Raw genomic sequence first — 16,491 nt, 5'->3', positions numbered from 1 at the left:
ATCTCTTTCAAACTCGATGCTCAAGCGCTCTCACTGGGCACCAAGAAGATTTTTTAAATTAAAAAATTTTATTTAAGTGTAAATATAATATAGAAAAGTATACATCATAATTGTTTTAGCTTCATGAATTACCACAAAGTGAACAAAGCCTTGTACTCACTAACCAGGTAAAGAGGTTGAACATTACCTACACCCTAGATCCAGGGTATCAACTTACTTTCTAGCCCCTGGAGGCAGTGCTAGCAGGATGGACAAAGAAAATGAAGGAAGAGCACAATAGTCTAGCCTTATTAAGCCCAACTTAATGCTTTCTTGCTGGCTCTGTATGATATCACTTACAGTAGCAAAAATCTTCTCCTGGGGTTTTATACTTATGTTTCATTTAAAGTAATATTGTTTTACAAGAAGGGCTTAAGATCGTAGGAACTAAGAAAAAATGGTGGGAGCACAAATCTACTTCCATTCCTCAAATCCCACACTCTTTCAGAGACCAAGAAACAGGCTAGAATGAAGGAATTATAGTTGAGGCTACATGAAAGAGCAGATGGTTTCTCTATAGCATGGTGATTTGGAGTCTCCCCACTTATCACACCCTCTCTTGGCCTCACTCACTCACACACTCTCTCTCCTTGCAGAATACTTCCAGTCCCAGCTGTTATCATTCTCTCCTAACCTGGATTACCACAACCCTGACATCCCAGAGTGGAGACAAGATATTGGCAATGTCATCAAGAGAGCTCTGGTTAAAGTAAGTTGGCTTTATATTTGCTGGAATCTTTATGAATAAAGAGCCAGATGTTTTCCTCCACAATACGTTTTCATGGGTTAAAACCTCCCACTTTATAGTTTGATTAGAATTTTCTGTAAAAGGAAAGAGGGGAAAAAATGGAAGGGGAAAAGGAATGATGATGGGGTGGAGGGGAAGAGAGGGACAGAGAAAGAGAGAGAGAGAGAAAGAGAGATGCTTGAAGGTGGAGATTGGCCCCATATTTATCCCAAGTTTTTTCTAATATAGGAGCTTGATCCCTTTTATGAAATAATGAGGACCACTCACCGAGTCTACACTACTATCATTCACTTGGCTGGCTTCTTGCCTACCTCCCCCACCCCCCAGGGATTTTTCTTAATCAAACACTTGGACTCCAAGACCACTGTTAGCAATTAGAAGGCTACAGGCCACAAAATAGAGCATGCCAGTAGATTTTATAGAGTTAACCAAAGTCAGATTTGCCTTAGAGAATGTTGAAAGGGTTTTATGAACCCTTTACTCAGAACAAAGTACTAGAATAAAATGAATAAAACATGGTCAGTTCTAACATGCAACTAGTTCTGTGGTAGAGGCTTACCAGCATATCAAAGAGCATGGAAAGAAGTGAGATTCACTTTATTCAGAAAAGTGCAGGTTTAGCACATATTGGTGATTTAATAAACACTTATGAACTATCAGAATGGTCTTTGGAGAATATTTTAAAGGATAAGTAGTAGTCAACAATGGATGCTATCTTTCAGGAAGAATGAACAGCATGTGCGAAGCTGTGGACTACTGAAAGAGCACAGTGCATTTGAAAATGGCAGAGTTAGTGTAGCCAATCTTTAGGTTTTAAGGGCAAGTGTGGCTAATGTTGAGCTAGGATGGTTAAGTCAGTTTGTGAAGAGTCTGAGAAGCTAGAAGTGGTTTGAAGTGCCTCTTATACCAGTAGGCACTGCAAGTGTGAAATGTGTTGTTTTTTGTTTTAGTGAAAAATCCCGACTATAGGATTACATTTCACATATCCATTCTGGTGGCAATACAGAGGATGGGCTGCTAAGGTGGAAAGTGAATGGACTGGGGGAGAGATTTCACAAAAGATGAGCAGTTATAAGACTACCACAGTTATCCTAGTCAGAGATAATAAAATCCTGAAGAGGAAAGATTCAACATTTATTTGGGACGTTGAACAATAGAATTGGTGGCCAATTCTAACATGTAGTGTGGATGAGGAGGAGGAGGGAAAATCTTTTTGCTTAGAAGGTTAGGTAAGAGATGGCCTTGCCATTAATCAAGGTGGGGACTATGTAGGAGAAGCATACTGGGGGAACAATAATTATTTGATCTTCCCTACAAGTTTAGAGGACATGAGAAACAATTGGGTTAAGACAGTGGTTGGCAAACTCATTAGTCAACAGAGCCAAATATCAACAGTACAACGATTGAAATTTCTTTTGAGAGCCAAATTTTTTAAACTTAAACTTCTTCTAACGCCACTTCTTCAAAATAGACTCGCCCAGGCCGTGGTATTTTTGTGGAAGAGCCACACTCAAGGGGCCAAAGAGCTGCATGTGGCTCGCGAGCCACAGTTTGCCGATCACAACTTCTTGGGGTTAAGATAACCAGGAGAGCTGAAAATATGGATCTTAAGATCAAGCAGAAGTACAGCTTGAGGTAGAGATGTGGGAGCTGAGGCTCTGGAGGTCCTTAACTCCCCCCACCTTCATAGGAGGAGTGGGGGCAGGGCAGGCATGAATGTTGATGCCTCCCAAGACAGAGGAGAAAGCTCCAGGGACAGATAAGGAGAAGGAGCTCACAGAAAGGAAGATGAGTAAGTAAAAGAGAACAATATACGAGCATTCCTGCAGGGAGTTGTTCAGAGGATGAACTTCACCTCAAATCTTTTTACAAAGAGATTGTTCATAGAAAGGGATGAAAATGAGGCTGTTCCTGGATGCCTTTGACTGTGCAACTTCCAGAATTTTGTTGTATTTTGTATGACTGTATTTATTAAAAACATACAAGCTTATAATCCATAACTTGGTAATTATAATAATAATCTTAACCCTATATAATAGAAGGTTAAAATGCAAATTAACCAAATGGCAGAACAGCCGGTTGCTATGACATGCACTGATCTCCAGGGGGCAGATGTTCAATGGAGGAGCTGCCCCCTGGTGGTCAGTGCACTCCCACAGGGGGAATGCTGCTCAGCCAGAAGCCCTGAGCCAGGCTTACAGCTGGCAAATGCATCAGTAGTGGCAGGAACCTCTCCCACCTTCACAGCAGTGCTAAGGATGTCCAACTGACACGGCCCATGGGGAGCGGGCCTAAGCCATGTCAGTTGTGGGGAGCGGGCCAAAGCTGTGTCAGTTGGGCATTCCCTGAGGGCTCCCAGACTGTGAGAGGGCGCAGGCCAGGCTGAGGGACCCTCCCCGCTAATGCTTGAATTTCGTGCACCGAGCCTCTAGTCCTATCTAATAAAAGAGTAATATGGAAATTAACCATCACTCTGCTACACCCACAAGCCATGCCCACAAGCCACGCCCACAAGCCAATCAGGAGTGAATATGCAAATAAACCCAAACAAGATGGCTATGGCCACAGAGAGCAGGAGGGAGGCTTGGGTTTCCCTGGCAATGGAGGAAGCCAAGCTTTCTGCCTGCCCTTGCCAGCCTAGGCCTCCACTCAAGGCTACAAAGTTTCAATGATAGAAGATACATAAATCCAAACAGAATTGGCAGCTGCTGTGGAGCTGGAAAGAGCAGGAGGCTAAGGTTGCCTGTGGCGATGGAGGAAGCCAAACTTTCTGCACACCCTGGCTGGCCCAGGTCTCACTTAAGGCTACAGTTTCAATTATAGAAGATACATAAATCCAAAAAAAACCATGGCTGCCACCATGGAGCAAACAGAGGCTTGGCTCCGCTCCAGGCTACAAAGTTTCAATTGTAGAAGATAAATAAACCCCAGATACCAGGGCCTCCGCTTGGGTCGCCAGGGGGCGTGGCCGGCCTGCAAACCACCACAGGCCCCTCGCCCAGGCCCCCCCACACCCCAAGGGAGCCCCCACCCTGATCCGGGACACCCTTCAGGGCAAACCAGCTGGCCCTCACCCATGCACCAGGCCTCTATCCTATCTAATAAAAGAGTAATATGCAGATTGACCATCACTCCAACACACAAGGTGGCTGCCCCCATGTGGTCAAAGATCCTGCCCCCATGTGGACACAAGATGGCCACCACAAGATGGCCAGCAGGGGAGGGCAGTTGGGAGGGACCAGGCCTGCAAGGGAGGGCAGTTGGGGGCAATCAAGCCTGCAGGGGAGGGCAGTTAGGGGTGACCAAGCTGGCAGAGGAGGGAAGTTGGGGGCGACCAGGCCTGCAGGGAAAGGCAGTTGGGAGGGAACCAGGCCTGCAGGGAAGAGCAGTTAGGGGGGCCCAGGCCTGCAGGGGAGGGCAGTTGGGAGGGACCAGGCCTGCAGGGGAGGGCAGTTAGGGGTGACCAGGCCTGCAGGGGAGGGCAGTTAGGGGAAAACAGGCTGGCAGGGGAGCAGTTAGGCATCAATCAGGCTGGCAGGGAGTGGTTAGGGGGTGATCAGGCTGGCAGGCAGAAGTGGTTAGGGGCGATCAGGAAGGTAGGCAGGCGAGCAGTTGGGAGCTAGCAGTCCTGGATTGTGAGAGGGATGTCCGACTGCCCGTTTAACGGGCAGTCGGACATCCCTCGAGGGGTCCCAGATTGGAGAGGGTGCAGGCTGGGCTGAGGGACACAAACCCCCGTGCACGAATTTCGTGCACTGGGCCTCTAGTAAATAATAAACAGCCATGCCAGCTGATCCCTCAGTCTTAAATATCACAAGACAAATCACTCATATGTCTGTTTGGATGAGGTTAACTGACCTTAGACACATAGCTCCAAGGTCCCTCCAGGGTCACTAACTGACTGATGTTCCCCAAGACCAGCGGTGGGCAAACTTTTTGACTCGAGGGCCACAATGGGTTCTTAAACTGGACTGGAGGGCTGGAACAAAAGCATGGATGGAGTGTTTGTGTGAACTAATATAAATTCAAAGTAAAGGAGCGGAGGGGAGAGCAAGAGAACCGGATAGAACAGCTGGATCTGGCCCGCGGGCCGTAGTTCGCCCAAGGCTGCCCAAGACCATAGTTCCCTAGGGCAAAGGGTCCCAGCAGCCATGACACACACAGGCTCAGCCACTTCACTCCACTGGGTGAATCTCTGCATTTTGTCCTCTGTCCAGTCCCTGGAGAGTTGTTTCCTCTGACTGGTTAGGATAAGACCTTCTTGCTCCATGTCCTCTGGTACCTAGGCTTCCAGATACTCGGGGTCACGCCTTCCAGCAGGACATGAGGCCTCTGGCAAAGCCCACTCAGGTCCCAAAGTGATGCCTCTCTTCTTGGTGGATATTTTAGGCCTCTGACTGCTGCTTATTACTTCTCCTCAAGTAGACCCTCTCACTCTTTGTTGTCACATTTCTGAGAGTTAACTCCAATCTCTACCCCTAGTGCTGTTACTCATCAAATGGGCAACAACTAACCCCTCCAATTCTGTTCAACCCAGCAACTATTGATTGAGTCTCTACTCTGTTGGGCATTTTTCAAATGAATGGGGTATCCACAAAGCACCCCAGGAATGTCTTGACAAACATACAATATGAAGTGACCAGAGAAAAGATCGTACAGGTGGATGCACTCATCTGTCACAGTGGACATGATCTGAGTCCCAGCGATGTGGTGGGGTGGTGTTCTAAAAAGGGTTGGGACCAGAGGCTGACATGGAGGAGATCACTTCCTTCGGAGCTCGTCAGGGGAGGAGGTGGGTATTTCCACCAAAACAAAAACTATATTATCATATTTAGATTGGCACTAGAAGTGTTGTTCTGGATAAAAGACATTTAGGAGAGAATAGTCAATCCTCTTTACAGGGGGAAAACTTGAAGTTTTGCTTTCTTCAAGAAATTGCTTTCAGACGGAAGCTTACTTTTAAGTTTGTATCATAAAGCAACATAATCCTTTTCCCAAACACTCAAGAAATAGAAAAATTAACTCATCATCTCAGCATCTTAACATAACATTTAGTGTCTTGTTTTGCTTTTTAATTCCTCTACGTTTATATTTTTATAGAGTTGTAACCAAAGAAATAGAAGGAAATAGATTAGAATGCAGCTAGCATAAGTGTTTCTCCGTGTTGGCTCGGTACTAATTATCATCTTAATGGTAGAGTAACACTCTAACAGGTTGACGATTTCATTTATTTCCTTAATTTTTTTTCAAATGTTTGTGCTTTTTTTCTACTTATTTGCTATTATAAAGTTATGAGTGTTTCTTTCTTTACATGCCCCTTTTTCCTGTATTTGAGATCATTTCTTTAGGACAAACACCCCAAGTTACAGTTATTGAAAGAAGGGTATGAAAATTTTTATGGCCTCCAAGTAAGTCTTTTGAAAACAAAATTGGCACAATATGTATCAATTTTTAGTGCTGCCAGCAACAAATGAGGGGACCTCTTAATTGAAGCCTCACCAATATTAGCTAGTGTAAGTTAATAAAAATCCCGCTTTAGTAAGTGAAAACCAGGGCTGCTTTGCTTTTTTTTTCATTTGCATTTCCCATGTTTGTTTATAACTTCTTATTCCTTATTTGCAGCCAGTCTGTTCATGTTTTAGCCAGAGCTTTCTACGTGCAGAGAAACAGAAACTGTGGGGGGGAGCTTTTGCAAATGTTCCTAACAAATAATACTTTGAAAATCACTTATGATAGTATTTTAGCTTCAGTAAAAATGTAAGTAAGAGCAGAGGAGGTAGTGAAACTCAGCACTTCTAGGGGACCATGGAAAGAAAGCTTGGAGTCTATTGGAACCTGTGCCTGAAGTGCTGCATTTAAAAAACATATAGAAGTCTTATAGCTCTGGCCAGGTTTCTCGGTTGGAGCTTCGTTCCGTACACCAAAAGGTTGGGGGTTCAATTCCAGATCAGGGTACATACCTAGGTTTTGGGTTCAATTTCCATTTGGGGCATGAATGGGAGGCAGCCGATCAATGTTTCTCTCATGCACCAATGTTTCTCTCTCTCTCTCTCTCTCTCTCTCTCTCTCTCTCTCTCCCTCCCTCCCTCCCTCCCTCCCTCCCTCCCTCCCTCCCTCCCATCTTCTCTCTCTAAATATCAATAAAAACATATCCTCAGATAAGGATTAAATATTTTTCAAAAAAATGCATATATGTAAGCCTTATATCTGTGCATATTCTTCTCCTTCTTGTTGACTTGGGGAAAGCTAGGACCTCACTCTTTGGTCTATGCACCCTTGCAGGTAACCAGTGTCCCGGAAGACCAGATCCTGGTTGCTGTGTTCCCTGGCCTCCCAACTTCAGCAGAGCTCTTTATCCTCCCCCCGAAGAACTTGACAGAGAGGCGGAAAGGCAATGAAGAGGACCTGGAGCAAGTAAGTGAAAGCAAACTTGGCTAGAACACTTGCCTGTACATCACATTCTAAGAGGACCCAAAGTTAATTTCAGCCATAAAGGGAGACGGTCTCTCCCATTGGCCCATCAGCCTGTCACTATTTCACCAGTACTCAGAGCTTTGAAGAATAATCAATATAGATGCACATAGGCTGGAGCAGTCAGTATCATTCCTTCCAACAGTTGCCAGTCCTTCAACTTGCTAATATCTCCCACCCAATGACTTGTCCCAGATGTGGATAAGAAAGAGAGGAATTTGAGTTTTTCTATTTCTTGTCTTTCAAAATCCTGGGCATTTAAGTTCTGCTTCTAGGGGGACAGAAACTGCTTTGAACATGTTTTTTTTGGAGAGAGATGGATTGCCTCAGCTGGCTTTGACTAAGGAAGCAGCATTTCCCAATGAGACTGTGATTTACTGTCCTTACCAAAGGGGCATATAGTTCCTGTGATCTGCTCATGGACCAGGAAATAAAGGAGTTGGCCAGTTCCATGCTTCTCCCTCTCACTCCTGCTCCATGGGGATTTTGGTGTCTGTGCTCTGCTCCACCCTTCCCTGCCTCCCCAGATGCTAAGTCAAAGGTGAAAATAAATGAGAATGAGGCTGCTAAAAATCGGCATGAATCAAACATATTTGATCCCATATGAGGGAATCATTGTATAGACATCTTCCAGGTCCTTCTGCTACTCACCTGGCCATCACCCCGTCCCCACACCTATCCTCAGTCCTTCTCAAGCAGCATAGATGTCATCGCCGTCATTTCTCTGGGAAATGAAATTGATCCTTGCATTTCAGGGTTGCATAGTTAACTTGGCCAAAAATAAATTCAGCTTATGCATACATCACTTTTACAAGACCTCTTTATTCTGAAATAGCAAGTGGCATGTGTGAATTATTTTTGGAAGCTACACTATCCATCCATTTAGATAAATAGGTAATTACAGTGACGAATAGCAGCTGTGGTATTAAGGCGCATACAGCAAGATAAGTGTTAGGGACAGCAGCCTAAGTCTGCTTCTGCTTCGATGTGGGAATTACGGAGTGATTAAATCGATGTTATGTGTTCTGAGACTTGCTGGGGAGAAGTAAAGAGGAAAAATTATCCCATAAAAAGGAGGCAGCTTCTGCTTTGATGTTTGCCTCCCATTGTCTCTAAGGGAGAAAACAGCGCAGAGGAGTGGGCTGGGGTATATGTGCCTGCTTTAATCCTGGCAGGTACCTCTCTACCCTGTCTGTATTGTTTGATCAGATTAAAGAACTAATGATGGGTTGACTTTCTTTCATTGGACCCCACCACATGTTTTTCTATGGTAAGTGAAAAGGCATGAATAAAAGAGCACTGAACTAGGAGTTGAATGAAACATCAATGTCTATTATCAACTTGAATCTGCTAGGAGACTTTGGACACAGCTTTCTGTCTCACCATCCTCTCCAGTCTAAGTGAACGATACCAACTACTGTTTTGGCTGCACAGGGCTCCAGGAGACCCAAATTGATAAAGATGTCCCAATAGCCTGTCCACTGATTGAACATGGTAATTTTCCTGCCTGTGGACCCTGGTTTCTTCCTCCATGAGGGAGCATTGTCACATGTTACACCTTCCCATGAAACCTCTCTCTTTTTTCCCCTAGATCGTGGAGATGCTGTTTAATGCTCTAAACCAAAACTTGGTCCAGTTTGAACTAAAGCCAGGGGTTCAAGTCATTGTGTATGTCACACAGCTGACATTAGGTGAGTGCCTGTTGGGATTCAGGGGGAAGTGGGTATCCTGGAGAGAAGAGGGAGGAGACAGTCAGCAAATACTTCTCCATAAATGCCTGGAAAATGGCTTTGTGGCAGGGCTCTTTTGCATGGCGAGGATTAAGAAAGATTAATTACATCTTTCTCAAGGCTTCCTGTTGAGGTGGCAAGAAGACTTTCTTAGAAGTGTCCTTGCTATTGAATCCCTGGATGATCTTGGAGAAAACCTACAATTTCTTTGGGCCTTGATTTTTTTTTTAAATTTGAAACATTCGGGATTATATTAGGCAGTCCTCAGACTCTCTAAATTTCTGGGATTTTCGAATTCTATGAATGTTCATTGGGAAGCCAGATGAAATTAATTTAAAACTCCCTTCTATTTACAATGCAGAAGTTTAAGTTGAAACAGGGATCAACTCTAGTTGGTTTATTTGTAAGAGTAATAAAAGGAGGCATGTTCCTTTGGGCATCCACTGCTGGATCTCTGGGAGAGCCTAGTTGCTGAATGTCCCTTATCGCTGTAAGAGTTTTCAGATGTGGAGATTGCAGATGTGCTCATCCAGCAATGTTTCACCAGAACAGTGTAAAAGAAGAGACTGAAACATTGCAGCAGTGTTTAATCCAAAGTTCCCAATGAGCCAATTGTAATCGTGTTAACAGACACTCAGGCTAAGAGAAAGGACTTTCACATCCTCCTTCTACTCCCCTTAACGGAACACACATTGCTCAGTTTGTACCAAGAGCAGCAAATCTCTCCCAGAAGAGCAGAGGCATTTACTTTTCTGAAGATTCAGTGATGGGGGATACAATTTGTCATTGAAACCAGGGATCCTGTGCCCAGGTAGTGTGCAGGGCAACCGGAGACTGGATATACAGATGGAACCCACCTGGCCTCCTTTCTCCAAGGGGTACTCACTTTTCAGCTAATAGTTTCCAAGTGAGCATGTTCTTCCCTCCTAGCTCCATTGGTGGACTCCAGTGCTGGGCGCAGCAGCTCAGCCATGCTCATGCTCTTGTCGGTGGTGTTTGTTGGTCTGGCTGTGTTTTTGATCTACAAGTTTAAAAGGTATGTGCTACTATCCCTCAATTTTACTCTCGGGGCTAGATTCATGGCATTTGATTCTTCCTGTAACTAATATTCCTAAACTCATCCCAACTTTGTGATATTAATTCTCCTTGAAGCTCTGTTTGGGAATGGGGAAAAGTAGGAATGGTTGAGGGTCAGGGAATAAATAAGTTTAAAAATCTGAACTCTATCTAATTTATAACTATATTGAGTTAGGGAATGGAGGGGTAGTCTATGAAATCAATTTATTTTCTTCAAAAGAAGTGGAAAGAGTTTTCAAACCTCACCTAAAATTTTCTAAATTAAGGTCTCAAATATTCAGGATATCTTTTTTATAAGTTAGCAACCATTCAGGGTGGATAAGTAGAGAAAATTCAGCTAAAGTCTTGTTTGCTTAAGTATAAGAGTGCACACTCACGTGCACACACACACACACACACATTTTCTTATCTTGTGCAATAGCTATATAGTATCTCTATTTAAATTGGCATACTGAAAATATTTAACCTCAAAATATCACCATCCCTCCTTCCCTGTGTCTAAAGGGAAATTGATAAAAAACAAATTATACATGTATTCAGAAATTATTTTTGAAGGCCACAAGAGGAGTAATATAATAGGATACTTATTCAAAACATGAAATTAAAATCAATCATTCTTTACCGTTATTTAGATAATGTAATATTTCTACCATGAGGTGGACTAGTTAAGAGTGTGAACTCTGAAATAAGACAGATCCAATTTTAACTTTTGATATTTGTAACCTGAGGCAATTAGATTTTCTCCCTAAGCTATTTTAGTTTTTTCATCTATAAAAAAAAGTGTATAACACTTTATAGACTTGCCATATGGCTCAAATGTAAATATCTATACCAGGTACATACTAAATAATCAACAAATCTAAGTTATTATTATAAACTAGAAGCCCGATGCACGAAGATTCGTGCTAGAATGGGCTTTCCTTTCCCTGGCTGCCAGCACCTCCTTTCCACTCTGGCCCAGTCCCTTTCCACTCAGGCCCCGGAGCCACCTCTTTCCACTCCAGCCCTGCCTTCCCACGCTGCCCAGAGGCTCTGAGAGACCAGGGGTGGGGAAGAACGCCTGCATTGTTGCCATGGTGACAACGCAAGCGTCCTGCCCACCCCAGTCACTGGGCGCCTGTGTATGCAAATGAACCTCCATCTTTGTTGGGTTAATTTGCATATCACTCCTGATTGGCTGGTGGCGTAGCAGAGGTACGTTCAATTTACATGTTTGTCTATTATTAGGTAAGATAACAAGGAATATGCCTGCCAAAGGTGCCTTCTGTGTCACAAACTGGTACCTAGTAGGCTCACCAAAAAATATCAGTGGTATAGAAATGTACTTCATAGGAATATCATCAGATGAGGTTTGAAAGCATACTTGGTCCTGTGAGTGTTTCCAGGTACTGAACACAATGATTTTAGATTTTGGAAGAGATTAGTGGTAAAGGTGCTTCAGTCTACCCCTTCCCCAGAATATACACTGAGTGGCCAGATTATTGTGATCTCTGAACGCATAATAATCTGGCCATTCAATGCATATCCTATATAATATAAAGCTAATATGCAAATTGTCCCCTCGACCAGGAGTTCGACCAGCAGGCAGGCGGGCCAACTGCTTAGTCCACTCCCCCTGGCCAGGCTGGCCGGACCCCACTCATGTGGCCAGATTATTATGTGTTCAGAGATCATAATAATCTGGCCACTCAGTGTATATAGAGGGAGAGAGAGATAGAAACATCAATGATCAGAGAGATCATTGATTGGCTGCCTCCTGCACACCCCACACTGGGAATCAAGCCCAAAACCTGGGCATGTGCCCTTGACTGGAATTGAACCCAGACCCTTCGGTCCACAACTGACGCTCTATCCACTGAGCCAAACCAGCTAGGGCTCCCCAGCACCCTTCAGCACTCCTCTCATGTATATCTCAGGCTTTATACTATCAGTTTTACTCAATATCCATCTCAGCATTAGCCAAAACAGTAGGAAGCCTTCAATACCACCAGAAAGGCAGAGTGAGATTCCCCTTACTACTCAATTTTTAGAACAGTATGTGAATTCATGTCCACTTGGGGGAAGACGTGTCAGCCCACCTGCCATATTCTCTTTGAAAATGGGGGAAAATCTTTAATATTGCAAATAGAGAGAGCAAAGATTCAACACAGAAACAGTCTAGTCAAGGCAATGCCCATTTATGGATGTACTCCAGTTACATGCAAAGCACACTTTCGTTCATCCAAGGATTTGGTTGGGTGGAAGCCTGGTGATTGCTGGGGCTTGAAGATCAACTATGCTACATTTGTTCTCCTGGCCCCTAGAACCCCATCATAGCTGAGGCTAAGGGCCAATAGAATTCCTGCAGAGGAGTATTTGTGTCAGATACTTATCCTATGACTTAGAAAGTTTTCTGTTCTCTTATAAATGCTGCTAAACTCCCTAGACAGCCAACTCATTAATGTAGGCATCTCTAAATGTGTACCCTTCAATACTCGGATCTATGCCAGGGAATGCCATCTCTGAATTATTCCCTTTATAGTCCTCAGATAGCAACCAGCCCTTTCTATGCCCCAGTGAATCATGCAGCCAAGGCTACATTTAACAAACTGGATAAACAGCAGAGGCAGCTAAGAGTTACCAATCAGCAGTTATTATTTTTTCTTTTTTTTAGCCACCTTTTCTAGAAGTTTTTCTCCCAATGTTCAAGCCTTTGGTGGAGGTCTTGTTGGATCTTGTTTTATTTCTTTGGTTTCCTTTCCTCCTTATCACCTGGAACTCCAGTGATGGTTCTATGGAGGGTCAGGTTCTTACCTCTGAGTTCCAGAGTCTCTTTTGCTTCTTGCATTATTTGAACTTTCCCACAGAACTTTCTGCAGTGATGAAAATGCTCCATAATCTGTCCAACACAGTCATCACTAATATCATCGAGGAACTGAATTTTAAATTTTATTTAACTTTAGTTAATTAAATTTAAATAGCTGCACCTCCTTAGTCAACACTTGGATAACACAATGTCGAGAAAGGGCAATTCTGTTTTTGTCTAGATCCCTGGCTGAGTTTTCAGACCCAAAACTTTCTCCCTCTAACCACCAGTATGAACTCATTAAACCATGCATTCATTCAACAAACACCCATTGAGTGACTACTGTGTGCCAGGCACTGAATCACCATCTCAAGATCTTAAGTTCTCCCTTAACAGGGGAAGGAGAATAGAGTTACCTTGAGCCCCAACCTTCCTTTGAGTAAATATCACCCTGTCTCTCACGTTTGATCTTATTCTTATATAGAACTGATATTATCTGATGTCTTAAGCAATATAATTAAAAATCATTATGAGATGACTTCTACTTCCTGAAAACTCTGCCTACGAAGACCTCCTTTCCATAGTATAGATTCTTATTTTTTCTGATTATACAACAAAACTTTTGTGCTTTTATATTTATTTCAGTACTTTTTTTTTTTCAGTAAGACTTTCATCATAGTCTGAAGCCTACTTCACTTTCTCTAAATTTTCTCCCAGGTGCTCCTAACACTTATCATCATTGGAACAAACAAATAAAAACTGAAGTGTTTTAGAGATCACTTGGGTTGATCCATCTTACTGCTCTTATTAAAATGTATATGAATGGGTAGCCCAAGAGATGCTTCTAAACCTACTTCCCATGTTTCTTCTCTATTGAGTTCAGTTTTGACTTAGGTTCTCAACATTCCTACAAGTGGCTGTGTTAAGAAATGAAAACTAATTTAACAATTTTTTGAATGCTGAAAATAATAACAAAATTCATTTCCTTCCAACCATCTATTAAGAATGTTGAAAAAAAATCTGTTTTTAGAGACTGAAATAAAGTGGGCAAACTTTCTAAGGGCAAATTTATTCAAATTCTCACAGGTATTATTAGGAGAGCAGGAAAGGGTGGGGGTGAAGTTACATAGGCTTGTATGATCTGAAATGGTTTTTCTGCCCCCAGCACCTAATAAATATTACAGTTGATCCCAATTTTCATGAGTAATATGTACTTTTATGATTAAAGGGAATCTAAGTCACTAAGCTGCATTTCTATTTAGATGAGAAAGTAGGGGCCAGCATGAGTTTTTAATTGGACACATTTAGAGAGCCTGAGGTTCACTGCCTCACATAATCAGTTCTTGTAAATTATGTTTAACTGGTTCAGACCAGTATGAGTCAGGAGGACATTTCCCTTAATTATGGAAAGCAACCATTAAGGACATGAAAATTGAATGTAAAGGAAAGGTAGAAACTACCCATGTTTTAAACTTATCTTTTGGATCTTTCCTTCTTAACTAGCTATAGAAATTCCTTATTAAGTATCCCTACACTCTATATCCACTAGGGATTGGAGTGGGGAGGCGAATGTAGAAGTTTGAAAATATTACTGGTTGGTGCCAGGACAACAGAGTGACTCCTTTAGAAAGGCACAGAATGTTCTGGATTGGGGTGGATGCCAGATGTCTCAAGTTTTGATAACATCTGTGCCAGTAATCAGCTTCATGAAATGTCTGTACAACTGTCCAATTTCCTCCTTATTTAATGAGGTAGAGAGATTTCTTCTAGATGTAGTATTTTAATATTTTTTTAAATGTCATCATTTTGTCTGAGAACATAATATGAAAATAGAAAATAGAAAGAGCCCAGGATTTGAGGTCATTTATTTATTGATTCAACAAATTCTTATTGAATGTAAACCATGTGCCAAGTACTGTGCTAAGTTAAGTGTATAGCAGTAAAGATAAAAACACAGACTGTATGGACATTGGGTTTTTAGTCTAGTTAGAAAGACAGAAAACAAGTCAACAAACATTGCCTGTTACATCACCCTAAACCAACACCCTATTCATTTATTTCATAGACACTGTCTCATTACATGTTTATAGGAGGAAAGGTTGGGTGGTCAGGAGAGAACTCTTGGTAATGACATGGAGGCCCAGTTCTGAAAGACAGTATCATGAGAAGAGTAGAAGGAGGTGTGTTGCAGACAGAGGGAAAAGTTGCTTCAAAGTCCCCAAGATGGGGATGAGTTTGATGTATTAGAGTTTTACAACTTGAAGTTTAGGTCTCAGACCAGTGGCATCAGCCTCCCCGGTCAGCATGGCAGAAATGCAGAATTTCAGCCCATCCTGTCCAGACCTATAGAGTCACAAATGGTTTGAGAAGCACTGGATTATAGGAATTCAAAGGAGGCTACAGAAGCTGGAGCACAGTGGGTCAGGAGATAATAGATGGGGTCAGGAGATGATTCCTTTGGGGTTTTCACTGAGATCTGCCAGCTCCTCTAACCTCAAGCCTGCCTGCCTTGTAAACCCACTACTTCTGTGTCTTTTGAAGGAAGTTATTTAGCTTCTTTTCATCTTTCCTTTAATCCTCTTTACAATCCTAAAAGGAAGCTATTGTTATTCCAATTGAACAGATGAGGAAACTGACTATGGAAGTACATAAGGTACTTAGCTTATGAATAGTGTTCTTAATAGAATAGCAATGGCTATATGTCCTTTATTTTGTAGTTTTTCATAAAGGAGACCAATGTGAATTGATTAAACTGATGCAACCTTAGGAAAACATGTTTTTTTTTAATTCTGATACAACCTTATGAGTCCCGAAGTCCAGCTCCTTTAAACACATAATAGTGGATAAATGTTTTAAGGCTTTTAGTGCATAGCTGATGGACGGCATTGCCCTTCTGTTTACACCTGCTTGGTTTTTACTGCAGAAGAAGGTGCATTCCTCAGGGAGTTCTGTGGCTTACACGTCCCCTGGGCATCTGGGTATCTGGCCTAATGTCTCTTGGCCTCATGACCCCAGTGTCTAGGTGAGCAGCCCCTTTCCCTGGCATTGGCCTGTCTTATTAAATAGCTTCTTCCCCCTGCTTATCACCAAGGGGTTCCAAATATCTACTTTCACACGCCCTGTGATCATAATGCTATTTTGCTCCTGTCCATGTAGGAAAATCCCCTGGATTAACATCTATGCTCAAGTTCAACATGACAAGGAGCAGGAGATGATTGGGTCAGTGAGCCAAAGTGAAAACGCCCCCAAAATCACACTCAGTGACTTCACCGAGCCTGAGGAACTGCTGGACAAAGAGCTGGACACCCGGGTCATAGGTATGTGTGCTGTGTCCTCTGTCCTCTGAACACCAGTTCAGCCAACCCACTTGGCCTGCTCTTCAGATAGTACTAGAACTGGCTACAATGACATAAACACATTTGAAATTTTCCCCACCACCTTTGGCCCATATGAAATTGGCAGAATTTATCCCCTTACAAGTAGATCAAGAGTAAGGAAGAGATGAGATCAACTATCCATCACTGTTGGACTTTTTCTTCTATAGAGCAAAAACATTAAATGTCCTAATTAATCATCACACGTGTAGGCTCTGGCATCAGATGGTCCTGGGCCCATTTTCTCGCTCAGCCAATCCTCTTGGT

General features: G+C 42.8%; 1 protein-coding gene across 1 annotated transcript in view; it reads left to right on the top strand.

Moving 5' to 3' along the window:
* The window catches only part of SORCS3 (sortilin related VPS10 domain containing receptor 3), a 552,458-nt gene that overhangs the window by 533,580 nt on the left and 2,387 nt on the right, over positions 1–16,491 (top strand). The window contains exons 22-26 of the mRNA XM_080641763.1: positions 636–748; positions 7,070–7,201; positions 8,850–8,949; positions 9,919–10,024; positions 16,007–16,167. Coding sequence (XP_080497889.1) covers positions 636–748; positions 7,070–7,201; positions 8,850–8,949; positions 9,919–10,024; positions 16,007–16,167 — 612 coding nt within the window. The remainder of the gene's footprint in view (positions 1–635; positions 749–7,069; positions 7,202–8,849; positions 8,950–9,918; positions 10,025–16,006; positions 16,168–16,491) is intronic.

The sequence above is a fragment of the Plecotus auritus genome (genome assembly GCF_963455305.1).
Source record: "Plecotus auritus genome assembly, chromosome: 9".
Lineage (NCBI taxonomy): Eukaryota > Metazoa > Chordata > Mammalia > Chiroptera > Vespertilionidae > Plecotus > Plecotus auritus.
Note: the sequence above shows the minus strand (reverse complement) of the source record. Positions and strands in the feature narration are given on the sequence as shown.